The sequence below is a fragment of the Zootoca vivipara genome, chromosome 3, assembly GCF_965207765.1.
Source record: "Zootoca vivipara chromosome 3, rZooViv2.hap1.1, whole genome shotgun sequence".
Taxonomy (NCBI): Eukaryota; Metazoa; Chordata; class Lepidosauria; order Squamata; family Lacertidae; genus Zootoca; species Zootoca vivipara.
The window spans coordinates 96,668,770-96,690,873 of record NC_142586.1 but is presented as its reverse complement, the minus strand read 5'-3'; the positions used below and the strand labels follow the sequence as shown (position 1 = coordinate 96,690,873).

The following is a 22,104-nucleotide window of genomic DNA, read 5'->3' as shown; positions in this document are numbered from 1 at the left end:
AGCTCTCTACACTTTCTCTGGACACTAAGAGCTTTGCTTTAGGAAGTTCGCCTAAACAGGTTGGGTTTATTTAGAAAGGCTGTCCCCTCCTGTCAAAATTAAATCAGAAGCCAGAAGGGCCTGGGTTAGGGGGTGCCAAGGGATGGAGTTTCAAGCTTTCCCAGAAATTTATATAAAGAGATCAGTGAAGTGATGCTTTTTGCAAGAGGCTGGTTTTGCCATTATTAACTTTAGAGGACGAAGGATGAAATCAGAAACTAAGATTATAAGGCAGAAGTAATGTTGTCACACAAACGCATGCAACATTAATCTATGGCCAGAAACTCAGATGGGGAAGAATGAGACAAATTCATGAAGGAGAGGCTAATATTCATTATTGTTCAAATTATTATTCTTTTCCTTTGTTTGTGTGTTTATATTATAATATTTGTATTGCATCTTCTTTTGCCAGGGTGGTTTTATAAGAAATAAAATAAAAGCAATTGAGGGAAGGGGAAAACAACATGTAAAACCAAAATAATATAAACTCAAGCAAAACCGCTAAAAAGGTCTAGAAAATATGAACGACTCCACTGGCACTGGAAAGATGGACAGAGTACTAGGTACCAGGTGAATGGCACCACCACCAAGAAGGCCCTGTCTCACTCATTGCTAGTATACACCTTAACTCAGATGTGGGGAGCAAACAGAAGGCAGACTCTGAAGAAGGCTTGGCAAGGACCAGGGGCAGAACATCTGCCTGGCATGCAGAAGGTCACAAGTTCTCTAGGTAGGGCTGGGAGGGTCCCTTAATCTGAATCACTGCCAGCCAGTGTCAACAATGCTGAGCTTGACAGACAGACAGTCTGTCTCAGCATAAAGCAGCTTCCTAAAAACTTAAACACAGACAGGCTTATATGAAGGCAGGCAGTCCTAAACTCCAAGTTTAGAGGACCCTCTTTATGCTGAGGCAGAAGCGGAGAGGCAGTTTGCAGGGGTTGCTGCCTTTAACAGTAATAGTAGTAGTATTTAATGAAATACTGCTTGATGCCAAAAACAGGCTTCTAAACGGCTTCCAAAATATAAAGGCCAATTGCACAAACATTAAGATATAGACATTCGTAATTAAAATACACACTAAGCCTAAGCAACAGTGCAGCAATTAAAACAGGGTGCTTTGAGCCGTGCTGGGGGCTTCCCAAAAATATTGGGACTGGCCAGCATTCAAAGTATGATTCTGGACTAGATGGAACTTTGCTGCAATCCAGCAGGGCTCTCCATAGATAGCATCCTTACAGAATCCAGCTTCCAGCTTCCAGAATGGAGACGAGCCCAGTTGAAAAAGAAAACCCAGTTTAAAGCTAAAACGGAATAAGACCCGCACTTAAACCATATTCCAAAACCTCTCAAGGACAGAACAGATTCGGCCTTCTAGACTCTTAAATGGATTTTGGCTTGTCTGGGGGTTTGTTTGTTGGAGCGTGCCATTAAATCCCGCTCAGTTTTAAAATGGGAAACTCTAAAGCAGAGGCTCCCAAACTGTGGCCTACAATCTTCATTCAAGGGGCCCCACAGTGTGCCTGCAGATCTGTGGTTGAAGCGGAGAGACGGCACATCCATTTCACTGAATATTTGATATCAATTTTTAATGTACGTTTTAATTGCTTCTTTTCTTTCTTATATTGCATCTGAAGTCTAAGGGATTACAATTGGTACAACGGGCAGAAAAATATTTAAGTGGTCCACCAGGACCCCCAGTAATTTTCAAGTGGTCCGTGGGCAGAAGGGGGGGAATTTGGGAACCGCTGCTCAAGAGCAATCTTCTGTAGGGTTCTAGACAGGTCACTGCTCACTATTTTGGAGAATCAGACTGGTAGCTTGATACAACCCCAAAGCCCACTGAAATCCTTTTGGGGGGGGGTGTTCTAAAAAGCATGAATATTGAATACACAAAACTGAGAGCCGCACTCTGGTCTTACCCTAAACACCCCCTGAAAAAGCTGTTTCAAAAGCACACAGAAAATATCCAGCTAGATCTGCTGGCTTCCTTTTTATTCAGATCCTTTGCCTGTAATGCCTTAGGAAGCATTTAGTGCATGTCTGCATTTCACCAGGATTTTTAAAAATGAAATTATGCCTTCCCTCCAGTGTGTTGGGGATCCTGGTCGAGTACGGTAAGCCTTACTGAACCTCTGAGGAAGCCAAAGCAATCTAAACCCCATTGGCAAATATGGCTCTGATTACTTAAATGAAATTTACTCATAATTGGGGTGGCACTTAATCCATGAAGTCGTAATTGACCAGGCGGGAGAAAGAGGCTCTGAAAGGAGGTAACTAGATGGCCCTTGATTCTCTTTCAGGGTCCTCCCCATCAGGATATTTGCTCACAAAAGGAATTGGGGAGGGGGGAGGGAAGATAGGCATTTCTGAGACCTGCTCCATGGAATTACAAATAAGAGGAACAGATCATTCTGCCTCCTCTAATTTTCATGGGCCTAATGGAAGAGACTTGCTCAAAACAAATCTTTTCTCTGCAGAGCGGCTGGTGTCTACATAGAGGCCGAGCTTTCATTGTGTGAGGAGCCCAGCCAAATTCTGTATGGGTCCCCCCACCCCACTGAAAAGTGCACAGAAGCTCTTGTTAATAAGCACAGTCCTTAAAGAGGCCTGAAAGCGATGGCTACAGCTTGAGATGAAGTCAGATCCTGGCGCCCCAACGAATTCGCCTCTGGAATTCTCTAGGGCTGGTATTCATCGGCATGCTTACTTGGGGCAAGCCCATTTCAACTCAGCGAAACTTCCTTCCCAAGAACAGGTTAGATTTTGCCTTAAGACACCCAAGACACTTTTTCTCAAAACTTTTTATCAAAACTGGAGCTAGTTCAAAGAAGTGGCTCTGTCCTGAGTGAGGACCTGAAAAGGGATCATCTGTATGAAATCTAAACTGTCTGAATGGGAGGCTGCATGGGTATTGCTGGGGTGGGGGGAAGAGATGAGGGATTTACAGTCAGGTTTGCGCATGTTGATTTGGAAGGCAGATCAGCAGATTCACTGTGGATTATTCCCAGGTACAGGATGGCAGCCAAACAGTGGCAAGGGAGGGAAGAAGGGGTACAAACGGGGAGTCTCTCTCTCTCTCTTCATCTCAGAATATGACATTGTCGACAGGCCCAAAGGGGAAGAACTTGCGCACATCCATCTCCAGCGAGAAACACAAGGTGAAACAAAGTCCTCTTTAAAAACAACAACAGAGAGGAATGGGGAGGGAAGCTTTAACTGTCAAGCTCCATCGACCGCCTTGTCTGCGCTTTTGACAAGACCAATCTGATGTGCTCCCGAGTCAAAATTGCTAACAGAGACCTCCTTCTCCTCTCGCTGCTGTTTCTGGAGGGGGGAGAGATCTCTCTCACACGAACGGGTCATCTCCCCTCCCGACTCCTCACCGCCCTCGCCCCCCCCCCCGCGGCAGAATCGCAGCTATGAGCCGTTTCTTTCTCCTTCCTGAGCAGGAAGCGATTGCCAAACCGGGTCAAAAAAAAAACCTAGAGCGTGTGCATTTCGCTCTGTTTTACGCCCTGATTCGAAATTGCGAAGCCTGCCGGGTTCCTCCGAAGAGACTCAGGCTAGAGTCTCTGTTCCCAGGGGCACCCAAGCCGACTGGAACAGGCTCTTGCTCAACTGCTTTGCCGATCGCCGCCTCCTGTTACAGAGCAAGGGGTGTTTGGCATCGAGGTCGCCAAGGCTCTTGTTTAGACAGATTGCCCCCTCCACACACACAAGTACACAGCAGTATTTCATTTTGGTGGTTCTGTATTACAACTATATTATAGCGGGTGGTTTTGTTGTTGCTTTTTTGAAGAAGAAGCTATAAAGCTCCTCTCGTATACGAACTCCTATCGACTTCCGCTGTGTTTACCCGCGAGTAAGCGGGAACAGGATTTCCAACTTAATCGTTTTCAGATCCCATGTCATTTCAACGGGAGAAAGTGGAGGGTTGATTTAATGCATCCGCGGCGGGGGGGGGGGGGAGTGTTTGTGTGTGAAGTTTGCAAGTGCTTCAGTCTGCCAGAATACGGTGTGATCTATTACCCGTCCCGTAGACATCAACTGATAGATATCTGCACAAAACAGGAGAATGTATGAGATGCCTGTCCCGAGGAGCACCGGGAACAGACATTCGGGCACCATCGGGAGGCTTGACATCCGCGAGGAAAAGGGGTTCTTTCTAACACGAATATTTAAAATCCCGAATTCAAACCTGCTCGTTCTAAGATCGGCCGCGATGCCCTCGCCGGCTAAGAATTGTTGCTGCTGAATGTTATCGAGGCTGAACGCAGACACCAGGTTGACTATCCGCAACTTAAAGCGAGCATTCACGGCGCTAGTCCTCAGGGTGCGCTCGTGTGCCGCGCTGCAAAATTCAGGCAGAATCCCACTGTGCGCCGCGCTACTGAGAGAACCGACGTGGCGGAGCTGTGAACCCCGCGACCCCCTCATCTCAGAGAATATTCACACCGATTCGACGGGACGCCTAACCTCCCAACAGTTGTTGAAAGCTTGCCCGATTTCTCCCGGGTTTCTGGCACTCCCCTGTCTCCAGCTCAGAGTGAGATTAAAACGGAAGGCTGGTTTGGGGATCTACACGTCTCTGCCTCCTTTCTGCTGCTAGAACACGCCCGCCCACGTCTATACAACTGTGGCACTCCCGGGTTTGAACACCGTCGCGGCTTACTCACAACTTCATTCCAATAAGCGTTTCCCCCAACCGATGTACGAAAAGTCCTATTTGTCTACCCCAACTCCTCAAGTTTTCTTCTCGGTCCAAATGTTTAGGCTGTTAACACAGCACAAATCATCGAGCAGCAACAGATAAAGAACTCTGTGCGACTCCCAAACTTGGCACGTTCTGCTCTCGACAAAATTTCATCTAAGCCTCCACCTCGCTAGCTGTGTGTCTCTGTGTTACGAAGCTACCTTAAACCAAGGCAGACCATTGATCCATTTAGTTCAATATCGACTCTACACTGAGCTGCAACATTTCAGGCGGGGTTCCCACCCCGGCTCTACTTGAAGATGCTGAGGATTAAACTAAAGACCTCTGGAGCGCAAAACAGACTGTACCAATGAGCTACGGCCCTTCCCCTCTTTTTAAAAAACTGGTTTTAAGCAAATTTATCAGGAGGCGAGGTCTTAAATCCACTAGAATATTTCGAATTTGGGCTTCCTCATGATTGCGACCCTCTTTAGCACAATAAAAGCAGCCAAATATTTCTGATTTATCCAGCATTCTCCCCCATCGGCTTTGAATTTCCGAGTTTTAGGGGACATATGCCAGAACAGCTGTCTCAAGCATCCCGACCCCAAAACACACGGAGGAACAGCAATATCCTATGCATGTATACACGGACGGAAGTCCCATTGAGCTAAGTGGAGCTTCCTCCCAAGTCTGTGCGTTTAGGACTGCAATTTAATTGGCACATAAACGTAAAGAAGCAAATCTCATGGAGAACTACAGAAGTTCCTTTAGGCTGCATTTTATGCCCGGACTCAAGTACAGGTATAAGAACACGTTCCAGGAAACTCACTGGGACTTCCTTGTGAGGAGACAGCGTTAGGTGTCGAGGATCGGGAAAGCAGTCTAACCAAAATCACGAGACATGATCCTGATCCTATTCACTTTTCCCTGTCACACACAAAATATCTCTCTAGGATTTATCTCCAAATGAAGTTGGCCAAAATCGGTGGCCAAAATGGGCTTTAGAACTAAATCTTGGGTTGGAGAGCATGGCAGCGCATGTTTGCCTTCGGACAGATCGCATCGCAAGGGAACTTCCCAAAGCAAACGGGTCTCGGATCTGCTGCCAGACGGCTCGATCCCAAATCAACACTGAAACACCTAGGTGCCATCTTCACCTTGGGAGGAGCGAGCAGCAACACCGAGAGGTCGCACGTGGCCGGCCTCGCTGGTAAACTTCCCTAACTTGACGCGTCAGGAGGACTGGGGTGCAGATTAACTCTCCTTCCACAAACCTGCCAGTTCCAAGAGAGCCCAATTAAAACATCATTATTCCAGAAGCAAAGAATACAGCCCCGCCGGGAATTGGCAGTACAATGGCTTCCTTCCCAAAATTCCCCTTTTTTCCTAATGCAATTCACATCTAAACAATTTTGCCCATGAATAAGCCAGGATCTCGACAACAAAAAAATCCAACCCCAAGGTTTAACTAGGTCCCTCTACTTGATCGCTCACACAATTATTATAGAATAAAACCAGTCTGTCTGTCTGCGTCCCTCTACCTCCCCCCACCCCAATTCTTCATACCGGGGACCCCCCCCATTTACCTGGAGGATGTTGGGGTGTCGCAGCCTCTGCAACAAGAGCATTTCCTTGGCGATCTTATAGGAAGCTAGGCGGTAGCAGCCTTCCAAGGAGGCGTACAGCTTGACGCAGTTGTCGATGTCGTGGCCGCCGAAATCGACGGACTTGAGGGCCACGGCCAGGCTCCGGTTGAGCACGGCTCTGTAGACGGCCTTGGTGTAGCCGGAGCCCAGGTAGTGCACGTTGCTCACGTTGCCGATGTCCCGGCAGCCGAGCGCCAGCGGGCCGAGCGAGAGCTCCAGCTGCGCTCGCGGGTGGTCCCAGGGCGCGCCGCCCCAAGAAGGAGCCCGGGGTCCGGGCAGTTTGGGGCGGCTGCTGCTGCTGCTGCGCTCTGTGGAAGAAGACGACGAGGAAGAGAGCCGCTGCGGAGCGAGATCCATGAGCCGCCGCTCCAGGGGTCGCACTGCCAGGCGAGCGCCGGCGGCAGCTGCCTCCCGAGGCGGCTGGTAGCGCAGCACCTCCTCGTAGCGCTCTCGGATCTGCCGGGCGAGGTCCTCGGGGAGGGGGTTGCTCCTGCTGCTGCTGCTGCTGGCCGCCTCCCCCGGCGAGCCCGCCAGCGAGTGCGTGACGCCCGCGCTGAGCTGCTGTTGCTGCTGCTGTTGGGGATCAAAGGCCGGGATGAATAGGACGTTGAGCAAAGTGCCCAGCAGGAAGGACATGCAGAAGCCGGCGGCCACGGCCAGCTTGCGCCGCTTCATCGCCCCGGAGAGCTCGGGCAGGGCAGCGATCGCGGCTCGCCGCTGCTTGCCTCCGACCTCCTCCGCTGCTGCTGCTGATCAGCTTGGCTGCTGCCAGCTCCTTTGCAACATTCCAGATCCGCAGCAGCAACGGCCAAGGAAATAAAACCACCAGCAGCTCTCTCCAAAAAATAAAAACACCCACCAGCCGCCTCTTCACGCTGCCCAGCCGCCGCTCCGCTGCTCTGCCACCCGCATGACACTTGCCTCCAGCGCCGCCTTTATAAAGCCTCCCCGAAGCGCTTATTATTAGCTGCACCCCTGCGAGGAGGGAGAGGGGAGTTTGCATTTGGAACGGGGGAGGGAAATGTATTTGGAATCCTCGGAGCGTTCTGCACACATGGTGACGCCGCCTGATTGGCGGCTCGGCACCGCCCGTGGAACGCGGAGAGCAGCACGGGGGTGGATGGGAAACGTAGTCTCCCGCTCGGCGCGGAGAATGGAGAGCGTGGGGAGGAAGGACTACGTGTCCCAGAGGGAGCTTCTGCGGCGGAGAGGAAAAGGGGCTCCTGGTGGAGGCACTGCTGACTCGATAACGGTGTCGCCCGCAGAAGACAGCGGTGAATGGGACTGTGTATAGGGCCCCTTCTTGCCCGGCGGCTGGTTCGCTGCGTCGCCGCCTGACCCGCAGTGCAGGGAAGGGCAGGGAAGGGAAAGGGGGGGGGGGTCGTCGGAATGCGGAAAGTAGAGCTTGTAAGTTAGGAAAGCGTCAGGACTCGGAGGGCGGGAGGTGGGGATGGGTGTCTTGGAAGGTTGTTTCTCTGCTTCGACCATTCTGGATTTAGGGCTCCGATTGCCCCAGGCAGGGTGTCCATCTGAAGGCAGGAGTTCATCCCTCTGCTCTAGTGCACGTGTTGTAGCCGGACGAACTGACAGCCTCTATCTTTCTCATACCGATAGCTCTTATTTTGAGGATGCTGTGACGGTTCTATCTATGATCAAGTGGTGATTTTGTGGGTGGATGGGGTGTATTTTTAAATGCTTCAAGAGCTGTCCAGATACGTGCGTCGCTTTCACCCTCCCGCCGCGCCCCTTCATCTGCCGCCCTCCTGGCATTGTCCCATGAATCATATGCGTGAAGGAGCCTCTGTGGAACAGGCAGCGCCCACGTCGGAATACCGATGTGGGCGAGGGAAGTGGGCAGCAGAAGAAGGATGGGTGAGACGAGGAAAGTTGCTGACCTTTCAAAAATATGCCCCAAACAGAATATCCGCTTCAAAATTGCATGGGGTCAGTTATTCTTTATGGCAGCGCTGATGAACCGCATTCCCTATTAATTTTTACATATTTAAAGCTATGAACAAATGCCTGCTTGTAATAAATAGGAATAAACGTTTGTTTCAGACTATGCTTGTGTGACACGCTCGCAGCTGGCCATTGTACTGCTAGAGATCAATATCAAATATTGATGGTTACTTACGTGAGAAGGAAACAAGGTTCACGGAACTCAGTCGAGTTTATTCCCGTGTAAACATGGACCAAACTGCGGGAGGCAGTGGAAGACAGGAGTGCCTGGCGTGCTCTGGTCCATGGGGTCACGAAGAGTCGGACACGACTGAACGGCTAAACAACAGTGGGTAGGATCCAGACTTGGTCCCGTTTAGGGTAGGCCCACTGAAATCAATGGGTCTACTCTAAACATGGGGTCACGAAGAGTCGGACACGACTAAACGACTAAACAACAACAACTCTAAACATGTCGGTGTTCAGAATCACCGCTCAATACAGGTTGGTATTTTAAGGCCACTGAATGAAGCTCAACCTTACTTTACCTCCCCTACCCCACTCCCCGCCAGCCAGCCCCATAACACCTACAAATTATGGGTCGTTTGGAAAGCCATTTGTGTAAATGGGAGGCGGGGCTCAGCCATCGGCACTGAATCACCTTTGCCTGGAGGGACAGACATAAATCCGATTTAAAATACCCACTTGCAACAATGCCGCGATAAATCGCCGCGATTAGGTTGGCCGAGGGTGTTAAATGAGGCGAACAGAAAAATTCTTTTTCCGGACTTGCGAACTAGGCAGAGGAAAGAGGCGAGTGTTAAATTCATTAAGGCGCGTGAATATTTCAGATTTCCCAGCTCAATCCCCTGTGTGCCTATCTACTCAAAAGTAAATCGCGTTGAGGTTAATGGGATTACCTGATAATGCAATCCCAGACACACTTACCTGAGAGTAAACCCCACTCGACACAAATGTTATGCTAGTAATGGAACTGAGATGCATCCAGCGGGACTTATTTCTGCATAACCATCAACAAAGGATTGTAAGGTTTTATCTCATGGTCGGAGGAGCTACAAACTTTCTCTGAGCGACAGTGTTTAAACCGCTCTCTTCAAATATTGTGCCTTGATCGATTTCTCTGGCAAGGCGTCTGGCAGCTGCAAAGGAATGGAGAATTGATTCCACACACAAAAACCTCGGTTGGAGGGATGGGGTGTCCGTCCTGTGTCGTGACAAGAAAATAAGTCCCCAAAAATGGTCTTCAGAGAAAGCTGCAATGCTAAACCTACAACTCTCGGGCTGGGGCTGGCCTTGATCCCCCGGCTCAGCTAGGACGTGAATTGCAGGGCCTGGGTGCTAATGGTGCGCTTATCCATCAAGGTCTGAATGACGGCGCTGTTAGCAACTAATTAGCAAACACAAAGGGCTGGGGAGAAGGGCGGCTCCACGCAGCCGGCTAGAATCCAGTCCTCGGAGAAAAAGGACTGGAGGAGTGTGGTGCCGCTCATGTCACCCACACAAAAGAAAGTGCCGTTGAAACTGTCATTTGCCACCAGCGGGAAGATCTGCGGGCAGCAGAATCAATTAATTTCACCTCCTGAGTTTTTTGGTCTTCGGTGGAAAGGCTCCTGGCAAGAAAGGAAAACAGCTCCATCAGCAATGCATTCCTCTCTTCAATTTTTATCAATTGTGGCTACTATTATTTTATCAATTGTGGCTATTTTTTATGAATTCAGGTGGCTACTGAAGCGGGGGGGGGGGGCTTCTCAGTGCTGGCACCTCGCTTAAAAAATAGTCTCCGCAGAGAAGCTCACCAACCTCCCCCTTACAATATTTTCCATACGTACTGGGTTAAGACTTGATTACCCACCCAGGCTTTTTAAACCTTTCTTTTAAAACAAATCAAAGGCCTTTGAAGGTTTGTTTAAATAAACTTTATAGCTGCCATTAATTTAAATATTATATTATAATATATTATAGCATGTATATGTATGCCAAAATAGGCTTCTATCACTGAAGGCGAAACCCACAAGAACCCCACAAGATTCACCAGAAGTGTGAACTGTGGGTGCACATTCACGCCTTCACTTTTGCCACTTTGATGTAACCTCCAAAGTTAAGCTTAGGTAAAGGAGACTCTGGAGTCCCCCCCCCCTTTGTACTCTGCTGCCTCCAACCTAAATATGTTTGTGTGCATATGTCCTTTTGATTTTGAGAAAGTGTATTTAGCCTCACCATAAAGATCCCCTAATGACTTGGGAAGAAACCCTGTTTATTTCTGCTGGACTTGCTTCCAGGTAAAAAAAAAAAGGGTGTCTGGGATGAGACAACACAATTTGGGAGTTGATTTAATCTACATCAGCAGGGTTGAGTTCTGTGTGGTTTTACAATTAAGGCTGAATTTGACTTCTTTGAGAAAGTCATAAACCTATATTTGCTTTCAGGGACAAGGAGAAATGTATGAGAGGCACATATGTGTGGTCTGCCATACAGAACACAGACACTTATTTGTATGAATAGAGATAAATAAAATGGATGGAGATTTACAGTGAGGAGACAGTGACTTATCTGTCTGTATAGAAATATTTGGAAATGACTGACTCATTGACTCACTCAGGGGGATAACAAGATTTTATTATTATTACTTTTTAAGGCAGCTGTGTTGGCCCATAAGGGGAGAGGGCTCTAAAATCCATAGCTGGACAATATACCTGTGCATGCTCACAGCCGGACCAACCAAAATGTAACAAAACGGTGCACAAGCTGTCAAGTGTGCCATAATTTTTCCATTGGGCTAGAGATGTTACCCAAAGCAGGAGTTAAGGGGAATAAGGTACGGGAGGTTACAAAAATCAGGCAGGATGTTGAAGCCTTGAAGTCTGCAATTAGACTGGATTAATCTTTACTGCATGCTTGCCCGTATCTGATTAAACCTAGGGTACTGGGATTATTTTTGGACAGTAATGGATTGTCAGAAGGTGTAGGTAGAGAGCCAGTGTGGGAGAGAGAGCCAGTGTGGTGTAGTGGTTAAGAGTGGTAGACTTATAATCTGGGGAACCGGGTTCGCGTCTCCACTCCTCCACATGCAGCTGCTGGGTGACCTTGGGCTAGTCACACTTCTCTGAAGTCTCTCAGCCCCACCCACCTCACGGGGTGTCTGTTGTGGGGGATGAGGGGAAAGGAGATTGTTAGCCGCTTTGAGACTCCTTCGGGTCTATCAAATCCAAACTCTTCTTCTTCTTCTTCTAGCTGGTGCAGAATGCAGTGGCCCGACAGCTGATGGGAGCATCTGGCTGAGAACATGGGACACCATTTTTACAGCATCTGCACTGGCCGCCTATCTACTACCAAGCGGGGCTCAAGGTTCTCCTATTAAGTTATAAAACCCTGAACAACTTAGGTCCAGGGTACATCAAGGACTGCCTGAGCATTTATATCCCAGCTCAGTCACTGAGAGCATCTGCAGGAGTGTCGTTGCTCATTCCCCAAGTTGGCAATGACAATTTGACAATAACAAGCAACTGAGCTTTCTGCTTTTCAAAAACACAACTCTCAGCTTTGGGGGAAATGAAAAGCAACCCACGTACTTTCTCCAGGAGCCAAAACATCTAGGGGGAAATGAAACATAAGAGAGTTTTGCAAACCACACACACAAACAAGCAGATGAGTTGAAATGAGATGCAAAGCATTTGTGCTGGGGTGAAAAACCCAACAACAGTAAATTTAAAAAAAAAATTAAGGGGGGGGATAAAAACCCAGTAACAACAACCTAAATTCTTTAGGGTTTGAGGGTTTTTTGGGTGGTGATGGGGAGATGAAATGGGATGATTACCATATATAAAATTGTTATTGTTATTATTAATTAAATTTGTATAACTTCACCAAAGATCAAAGGCTGTTCACAGCATAAAAATACAAAATGAGAACATAAAATACGCAATACAAGAACAGAACAGAACAAAAATAACTCCTCTCCCACAAACACATTTAAAAAGACATACAATGTTCAATCAGCCAAAGGTGTGGTAATAGAGAAACATTTTCACCTGGAGTCAACAACTCCAAAACTCGAGATGAACCCACTCAGTGGTTTCATGTAGATGCTAAACAACATAGGGGATAAACCTGAACCCTGAGGAACCCCCCACTTTGAAGGCTCCATGGGGCCAAAGAAACTCCCCAACAACATCTGTGGAATACAGTACCATGGTGGCTATCCCTGGATGTGAGGGCAATCTGGCTGCGACATCTGTCACCCCATTGATCGCCAGGGTTGATTCAGCTGATCTGGCTGGCTAGGCGGGTGTCCCCTTCCTCCCTCACCGCTCCATGTGCGTCCCTCCCGAAGCTGCGCGCTCGGTGGAAGAGGACGACCTTCCCAGATAGAAGGAGTGTACCGTTCTTCGGTCAAGGGTATACGATAGCTGCGCTCCCCTGCTAGAACCTCCATTTAGTGTCATAGACCGAGTATTGTGGAATTCTCTGCCATACGCAGAGTAGACCAATGAGCCTACTTGGGTAGCACTTAGGTGGCTACACAACCCAATTATTCTCTCTAAAATAGTGTATATGCCAGGCATCCCCAAACTTCAGCCCTCCAGATGTTTTGGACTACAATTCCCATCATCCCTGACCACTGGTCCTGTTAGCTAGGGATCATGGGAGTTGTAGGCCAAAACATCTGGAGGGCCGCAGTTTGGGGATGCCTGGTATATGCAATGCATATTATTATTATGTACTGTATTATATCCCACCTTTCCTCCAAGTGATCTGCATGGGTCTTCCCCCGCCCCCTCGATTTTATTGCCAAAACAGTCCTGTGTGGTATGACTGACTACCAGGGTTTCCCAAATTCTCCAGCAATTTTTGTACTACAATGCCCATCATCCCTGACAACTGATCCTGCTAGCTAGGGATGATGGGTGCTGTAGTCCAAAAACAGCCAGGGACCAAAGTTTGGGAAACCCTTGGCTAGCCTAAAATAAGCCAGTGAGCTTCATGATTGTGTGGCAATCTATGCCTGGGTCGATACAGTCTTTGTCCATCACGCTAACCATCGCACGGCATATTTTATCAATTTGATATAGTACATGTACCAGAAAACTCGCCGCGCCTCTTTTCTGGTAGGATCCACATCTCATCCAAGACTCCAGAGCCACAGTGAAATTCTAGTGACAAGCTGAGGATGCCAAGAGTGAAGCTGAATCTGAACTCCCATCAACAATATGTTCCTGATTTAAATGTAATATTCTTTTAATTGGACGGCATGTAAACCATGAAGCGGTAATTAAAAGAGGGTGGGAATCTGGTAGATAACTTGCAGAGAGAATCTGAAAGGCAAGCGGGCAGACTCATCCAAGACCCTCAGGGTTCCCCCAACCCCTCAGCCTTTTCTAACTTTAATAACTTCAAGTCTTCAAATAGTATTTTTTAAATGAAGCACTTATGGATGATACACTCAATATGCTACGTATTAATTAGACAAACATGAAGGTTTTAGATTACACATGCACAGCCCTCAGAAGAGGTTGCCGATCTCCCCCTTACCAGCATTTACAGTTATTTCCTTTTCATTATCCTTTGCTCTGATACCCAAATTTAAGCACTCTTTAAGCACTCTTGATCAAACTCTCAGTGAACTGCGCCCTTGGTCCCATAAGCTCATCCCCACTGCCCCCTTGGTCCCATAAGCTCATCCCCAGTGCCCCCTACCCCTGTTAAAAAAACATGGTTCAGAATAGCACTTTTCACAGCCCACTAAGGAAGATAGCAACACTATAAAATCCAAAACAGGAACAATTAATTGCACTAGTTACAAGTAGGTAGCTGTGTTGGTCTGCCGTAGTCGAAACAAAATTTTAAAAAAATTCCTTCCAGTAGCACCTTAGAGACCAACTAAGTTTGTCATTGGTATGAGCTTTCGTGTGCATGCACACGAAAGCTCACACCAATAACAAACTTAGTTGGTCTCTAAGGTGCTACTGGAAGGATTTTTTTTACTTTGTTTCAATTAATTGCACCTTTATTCAAAATCCACTTTAAACTATTTCCTTTAATCAGTTCAACAAAACTAATGAACTTAGCAGCTTTCTCAAAGTCTGATAATCATTGACACCCCCAGAGCCCCCCCTGCTGCCTCCTTGCTTCTTAGTGCCCCCTAGGTAATCCAGCCATGCCCCCCATGGGATGATGCCACCTACTTTGGGAGCCACTGAACTAGATGTTTGAGAGTCAACACCATCCCAATGTCTTTAAAGTGAGTTTCAAACATAAGTGGGAGGTTAAATGTGAAAATGCCGGAGAATCAGCTGTACAGTTAAGTTGGGTCCTGAGACCTTGCGCTAGGAATGGAAAGGAACAGTCCACTTACACAAATTAAATAGGTAAAAAAAGGCAAAGGACCTCTGGATGGTTAAGTCCAGTCAAAGGCAACTATGGGGTAGCAGCACTCATCTCACTTTCAGGCCGAGGGAGCCAGCATTTGTCCGCAGACAGCTTTCCAAACCGCTTCTGGCACAACAGGACACAATGACAGAAACCAGAGCACATGGAAACGCTGTTTACCTTCCCGCCACGGTGGTGTGGGTATATGCCAGGTTCTGCCCCATGTCTCACTAGCCCCTGGGCATAGGCAAAGCAACTGGAGCACCTTCAGCATTCCTCTGTAGCCTGGACTCAGAACTGCGATTGGGAGCACCAACTCAACAGTAGCGCAATAGTGCGGAAAGTTTGTTGGAGGTTAGAAGCATACCTCAGTTTATTTACAAAAGCTAAACTACATGGTACTATACAATAAGCTTGCTTGCACGAGTGTTGCCGCTCTCATGCAGCCATCTTATCAGTACAAGATGAAACAGAAAAAGCTCACACAGTCAGAGACGGAAGAAGAGAAGAACAGTTTCCTCCCCCTCCTTTCTCTAAGAATCAGACCCCTCCTTTCTCTAAGAATCAGACCACCAGATTCCCACAATGGGAGGGGTGAAACTATCAACAAGCGGTACCTATTTATCTATTTCCACTAGGTTGACACTGGTGTGCTTTTGAACTGCTAGGTTGACAGGAGCTAGGACAGAGCAATGGGAGCTCAGCCCGTTGCGGGGATTTGAACCGCCGACCTTCTGATCGGCAAGCCCAAGAGGCTCAGTGGTTTAAACCACAGCGCCACCCGCATCCCATTACAAGTTAAATAGCAGCCCAGAATGAGGATAATAATACATCAGCATTAAAGGGCTCCCATCTGAGAGACTTAACAACCCGGTAATGTCAGTGGTCCCAATGAGTACAGTTTGTACATCTCATGGTGCTCCGATACCATCCTTGTGACAGATGCAAGGAGGGAGATATGAAGGAGAGCAGAAATGGACACAAGAGGCTCAAAGAGGACCAAGACACATTGAGATGTCAAACCCAAGAGCCTACCAATAACACGCCACCTGCTGGTGTTTGGTGCGGCCAGCATTTTCCAAAGCAAAATGCCAAGCCACCCACCTTCTGTGATCATCAAGAATGGTTAGGCAAATTTTGGGGGTTCAGGCTCCTGCTGCAGTTTATCTGCCACACGCACAAGACAGCTTTCTGTTGCTTTGCCAATTTTAACATGGCAGCTCCTGTTCTCCGGAATTCCCTGCCTATTGAATCCTAGAATTGTTGAGTTGCAAGGGATCCCGAGAGTTGCAAGGAATCATCTTCTCCAACCCCCTGCAATGCTTCATTGTACTGTTTTCAGCACTTGCTTTTAAAAAAATATATTATTTAGGGCCACCCTGCCCAGGCATGCAATATTAACAACAACAACAACAACAACAACAACCTGCTGGTGTTTGGTGCGGCCAGCATTTTCCAAAGCAAAATGCCAAGCCACCCACCTTCTGTGATCATCAAGAATGGTTAGGCAAATTTTGGGGGTTCAGGCTCCTGCTGCAGTTTATCTGCCACACGCACAAGACAGCTTTCTGTTGCTTTGCCAATTTTAACATGGCAGCTCCTGTTCTCCGGAATTCCCTGCCTATTGAATCCTAGAATTGTTGAGTTGCAAGGGATCCCGAGAGTTGCAAGGAATCATCTTCTCCAACCCCCTGCAATGCTTCATTGTACTGTTTTCAGCACTTGCTTTTAAAAAAATATATTATTTAGGGCCACCCTGCCCAGGCATGCAATATTAACAACAACAACAACAACAACAACAACAACAACAACAACAACAACTTACTATTTGTACCCCGCCCATCTGGCTGGGTTTCCCCAGCCACTCTGGGCAGCTTCTAACAAAAATTTACAAAAAAAAAATGTCACACATTAAAAACCTGCCTGAAAGGGGCTGCATTCAGATGTCTTCTAAATGTCAGGTAGTTATTTATCTCTTTGACATCTGATGGGAGGGCATTCCACAGGGTCGGTGCCACTACTGATAAGGCCCTCTGCCTGGTTCCCTGTAACTTTGCTTCTTGCAGTGAGGGAACCGCCAGAAGGCCCTCAGAGCTGGACCTCAGTGTCCGGGCAGAACAATGCGGGTGGAGACGCTCCTTCAGGTATAATGGACCAAGGCAGTTTAGGGCTTTAAAGGTCAACACCAGCACTTTGAATTGTGCTCGGAAATGGACTGGGAGCCAATGTAGGTTTTTCAGGACTGGTGTTATATTGTACTTTTTACCATCTGCTGCACTATTTGATACTGAGTCTCCACCCCACTTGGAAGAAAGGTGTTCATTGGTCAGAAAGATCCCCAAACTGTTAATGTTGTTAACACAAGTGAGTCTGTGATGAGTCCTTGCCTGTCAGAATGCCACATTCACACCATACTTTTAAAGCACTTTAAGCTTCCCCCAAAGTATCCTGGGAACTATAGTTTGCTGAGGGTGCCAAGGAGTTGCTAGGAGACACCTATTCCCCTCCCAGAGCTACAATTCCCAGCATTCCCTGTGAAGAGGAATTGACTGTCAAAGCACTTTGGGAAATGTAGCTCTGTGAGGGGAATAGGTGTCTCCTAGCAACTCTCAGCACCCTTAGCAAGCTACATCTCCCAAGATTCTCTAGGGGAAGCCGGGACCATTTAAAAGGGGCATCATAGCACTTTAAATGTACAGGGAATCAGGCAGAGGGCTTTCTCAGTAGTAGCAGAACACCCTCCCATCAGATGTCAAGGCGATAAAGAACTACACAACTTTTAGAAGACATCTGATGGCATCCCTGTATCAGGAAGTTTTTAATGTTTGACATTTCATTATGTTTTTATATGTGCTGGAAGCCACCCAGAGTGGCTGGGGAAATACAGCCAGATGGGCGGAGTATCCTCCTCCTCCTCCTCCTCTCCTCCTCCTCCTCCTCCTCAAAGGCAGTTTCCTGTGTTCCAGGACAGAAAGTGGAAGAGGGAAATACATATATTCTTCTATAAAAGAAGAACATACTTCTTAGCAGATGTGTGTACGGTAACATCCATGTTACCAAGAGTTGGCAGATGCAAAAATAAACAAACAAATTCACTTTTGGGTTCCACATGCAAGAACACCCTGACCATCTTGTTAAATCCCTTCCAGGAGACAAGTTGTTGCAACAGGGATAAGTGTCCTGCTCCTGATTTTTTTATTTAAAAAAATGTTTTTTATTAAAGATTTACTTTGTTTACAAAAGTAAGTGCATTGTCTCTTTCTTCAGGTTGTGCTTTCATCATTTTTTAAAGCAGTGTGGAGAAGGATCACTTTATCAGCTTCTTTTACCTAGTAGAGCTGGCTTCTTCACGGGTTATAATTTCCCTTGATGGCTGGCATGGCTTCCAGACACCTAACAGCTATTTACCCATCCCTCCAGCTCTTAATCACAGAACCCATTTAGAGAGGGATTAGCAGCTTTCACACATAAGCAAAGAGAAAACCTCCCATTGAGAACACAATGGAAGCTTCTTTCCCCTTGGTGGTTTCTTATCAGATAATGGAGCAAACTCTGCCTTATTGGAAGGCTCTTGTTTAGCCAGGTATTTTGCATTACAATGTTACCTGAGGTGGTTCAGGAGCAGGACTGTCAATAGGCCAAGTTGTGGGGGAAGGGGGACGAGCAGAAAACAGCCAGGAGAAGAGGCTGTTTTGAAGACCACATGCTGGTAGCAAAATGAGTTGCTGTTGTTTTTAATTTAGTTTCTTCCAATTAAGTAGGCAAGAACACCCTCCTTGAACAGAGAGATCTGCCTAATCCAGAAACTGCTCACAGTAGCCAGCTAGGCTGCTCAGGGAAATTCAAGAATGGAGTATGAGAGATTGCTGAATGGAGAGAAATCAGCAGAGCGTGAGACTCTTTATCTCTTAACCCCTCAGGGGCAGGGGTTCCAGCCCCACACTGTGCAAAAGATTCCTGCATTAGAGGGGGTTGGACTAGGTGACCCTTGTGGTCCCTTCAAACTCCACAAGCCTATGATTCTATGAAAGCAATATTTACATAGCTGCCAAGTTATCCCTTATTTTAAGGGATTTTCCCTTATGCTGAATAGGCTTCCTCGCGAGAAAAGGGAAAACTTGGCAGCTATGAATATTTATTTCTGATCATTCCCACCCACCTTAGTATCTGCTTGATGATCTGATAGGCCCCCTCCTGCATTTGATGAGGTGACTGCTTCAGACCACGGAGGTTCTGTCTTTTAGCTATTCAGATATGCCATCATTAATTTCTCTGGTTCTTTAAAAATTATAATATTCCATCTAAGTTCATATAGCATCATGTCTTAATTTAAAGTCATATTAAACATCTAAAGGGCTGTCACGTTGAAGATGAAGCAAGCTTGTTTTCTCTGCTCCAGAGGGCAGGACTTGATTCAATGGATTCGAGCTACAAGGAAGGAGATTCGGACTAAACATCAGGAAGAACTTTCTGACAGTAAGAGCTGTTCCACAGTGGAACAGTCTCCCTCGGGAGGTTGTGGATGCTCCTTCATTGGAAGTTTTTAAGCCTAGATCAGATGGCCCTCTGTCATGGATGCTTCCATTGAGATTCCTGCATTGAAGGGGGTTGGTCTGGATGACCCTTGAGGTACCTTCCAACTCTACAATTCTGTGATTCTATGAAATGCTGGTAAGGACTGTGGCTCAGCGATGGGGCATATACCTTGCATGTAGAAAGCCCCAGGTTCAATCCCTGGCATCTGGGCTGGGAGGGGCTCTGAGATGAAATGCTGGAGAGTTGCAGCTGCAAATTAGCACAGAAAACAATGAGCCTGTTAGAGCTCATTTTGGTCTGGCTGATTTTGAGTCCATTTCCAGTCCAGTCCAGTATTGGAATGATGGGGGCAGTGGTATAGAGGATGGGGAACTCACTTTCAGGCCCTTTTTTCTATAGAAGGAGCAATTACATCATCTTTTTGAGTACCAGGGTAGTTCATGGAGCTCGATCTCCCAGGAGGCAGTGATGACCTACTGTAAGGTAAAGGGTAAAGGGACCCCTGACCATTAGGTCCACTGGTGACTGACTCTGGGGTTGTGGTGCTCATCTCGCTTTACTGGCCGAGGGAGCCGGCTTACAGCTTCTGGGTCATGTGGCCAGCATGACAAAGCCACTTCTGGCGAACCAGGGCAGAACATGGAAATTTACCTTCCCGCCGGAGCGGTACCTATTTATCTACTTGCACTTTGACGTGCACTTTCAAACTGCTAGGTTGGCAGGAGCTGGGACAGAGCAATAGGAGCTCGCCCCGTCACAGGGATTTGAACCACCGACCTTCTGATCGGCAAGCCCTAGGGCTCTGTGGTTTAACCCACAGCGCCACCCGCGTCCCTGACCTACTGTAGATGGCTTTAAAAAAGGATTAGATAAACTGATGGAGAGGGCTATCACATGATGGCCATGTTCTGCCTTCACAGTTGGAGGCAGCAATGCTTCTGAATACCAGTTGCTGGAAACCACAGGAGGTGAGAGGGCTCTTGGTCCTGTTTGCTGGTTTGTCATAGAATCATAGAATCATAGAGTTGGAAGAGACCACAAAGGCCATCCAGTCCAACCCCCTGCCGAGCAGGAAACACCATCAAAGCATTCTTGACATATGCCTGTCAAGCCTCTGCTTAAAGACCTCCAAAGAAGGAGACTCCACCACACTCCTTGGTAGCAAATTCCACTGCCGAACAGCTCTTACTGTCAGGAAGTTCTTCCTAATGTTTAGGTGGAATCTTCTTTCTTGTAGTTTGAATCCATTGCTCCGTGTCCGCTTCTCTGGAGCAGCAGAAAACAACCTTTCTCCCTCCTCTATATGACATCCTTTTATATATTTGAACATGGCTATCATATCACCCCTTAACCTTCTCTTCTCCAGGCTAAACATACCCAGCTCCCTAAGCCGTTCCTCATAAGGCATCGTTTCCAGGCCTTTGACCATTTTGGTTGCCCTCTTCTGGACACGTTCCAGCTTGTCAGTATCCTTCTTAAACTGTGGTGCCCAGAACTGGACACAGTACTCCAGGTGAGGTCTGACCAGAGCAGAATACAGTGGTACTATTACTTCCCTTGATCTAGATGCTATACTCCTATTGATGCAGCCCAGAATTGCATTGGCTTTTTTAGCTAATAGGCATCTGGTTGTCCACTGTCAGAACAGGATCGTGGACTAAGACGGGCCATTGGCCTGATCTAGGAAGATGTTCTTACTTGAAACCTACTCCCCTCCTTTCCAAAATTGGACCTTTTTACAGTGAGGAAAGCAAGGGTGGAAATGCAATGGACAGTGTGGGGTAACAATGCAGTGGCTCATCACACACACACACACACACACACACACACACACACACACACGAACCAATTGGGATATATGTTCAGTAAATGGTCAGAGTCATAAAGCCTGCCCGGAAACAAATCAGGATGACTGCTCCATAACCAGGTCGCCTGGAAGCAACCCAAGGAACACAGGGTGGCATTTTGTCCTCAAAACAGCCTTATTCATTAAGGTGACAGATGATGCCATTGGTAACACAGACATGCATACCCCCAGTCTCATCCAAGTACAAAGCACTGGGCTTCCTTATATCAGATTGGCTTTCTTGCTGCATATCTCCCAGCAAACCATTTGGCGAGTTAATGATGTGTTTGGTGAGGATGAGCTTCCCTTTCTCTCCCTGTGTCTGGAGGCAACGGGCTTCCTTGGATGACCCCCAAGCCTGAAGGAGCTGAGGAAAAGGAGGGGGGAGAAAGGGAAGTGTGGAGGGGGATTTCCATTCACTGTCTGCACAATGCTGACTGAAAAGGAATGGCAGTGCAGTAGCCAATGAGGTAGGTAGGCAGGCAGCTCCCTTATGCTGAATCAGAAGATTGGTCCACATAGTTCTGTGATGCCTACACCAGGGATGGGGAAGCCGTGGTTCTCTAGATGTTGTTGGATTCCCAACTCCCATCAGCCTCAGTGCAGGTAGGGATGATTGGGAGGTGTGGTCCCGCTGGATCTGGATAGAGGTTCTTCATTCCTATGGCAGCAGCTCTTCAGGTAGGAGTCTATTCCAGGCTAGGGCTGCCGCCTGTCCTGAATATAATACTGTAGAGGATTATCCCATATTTCAATGTAAAATGCTACGTCCTGTAATGATATAGTTTTGTCCTGTATTTCAGGTCTTGTGTGTGTGTGTGTGTGTGTGTGTGTGTGTGTGTGTGTGTGTGCACCAAGTTAGGGATTGTCTCCAAATGCATATATTTGAAAGAGTGTGTGAAAGGTCAAGTATTTAAGGTCTGGGTAGCCAAGCACAGATAGATTTACAAACTCGTGTGTGTGTGTGTGTGTGTGGTCCAATTCCAGAGGGGCCGTCCTGTTAGGCTGCAATGGAT

At 47.4% G+C, this 22,104-nt stretch overlaps 1 protein-coding gene across 1 annotated transcript in view; it reads right to left on the bottom strand.

Annotated features, from left to right (window-relative positions):
- The window catches only part of PKDCC (protein kinase domain containing, cytoplasmic), a 47,091-nt gene extending 38,665 nt beyond the window's left edge, over positions 1–8,426 (bottom strand). Inside the window, exon 1 of the mRNA XM_035111230.3 lies at positions 6,322–8,426. Coding sequence (XP_034967121.3) covers positions 6,322–7,056 — 735 coding nt within the window. The 5' untranslated portion in view covers positions 7,057–8,426. The remainder of the gene's footprint in view (positions 1–6,321) is intronic.
- Between the last annotated feature and the right edge of the window lie 13,678 nt (positions 8,427–22,104).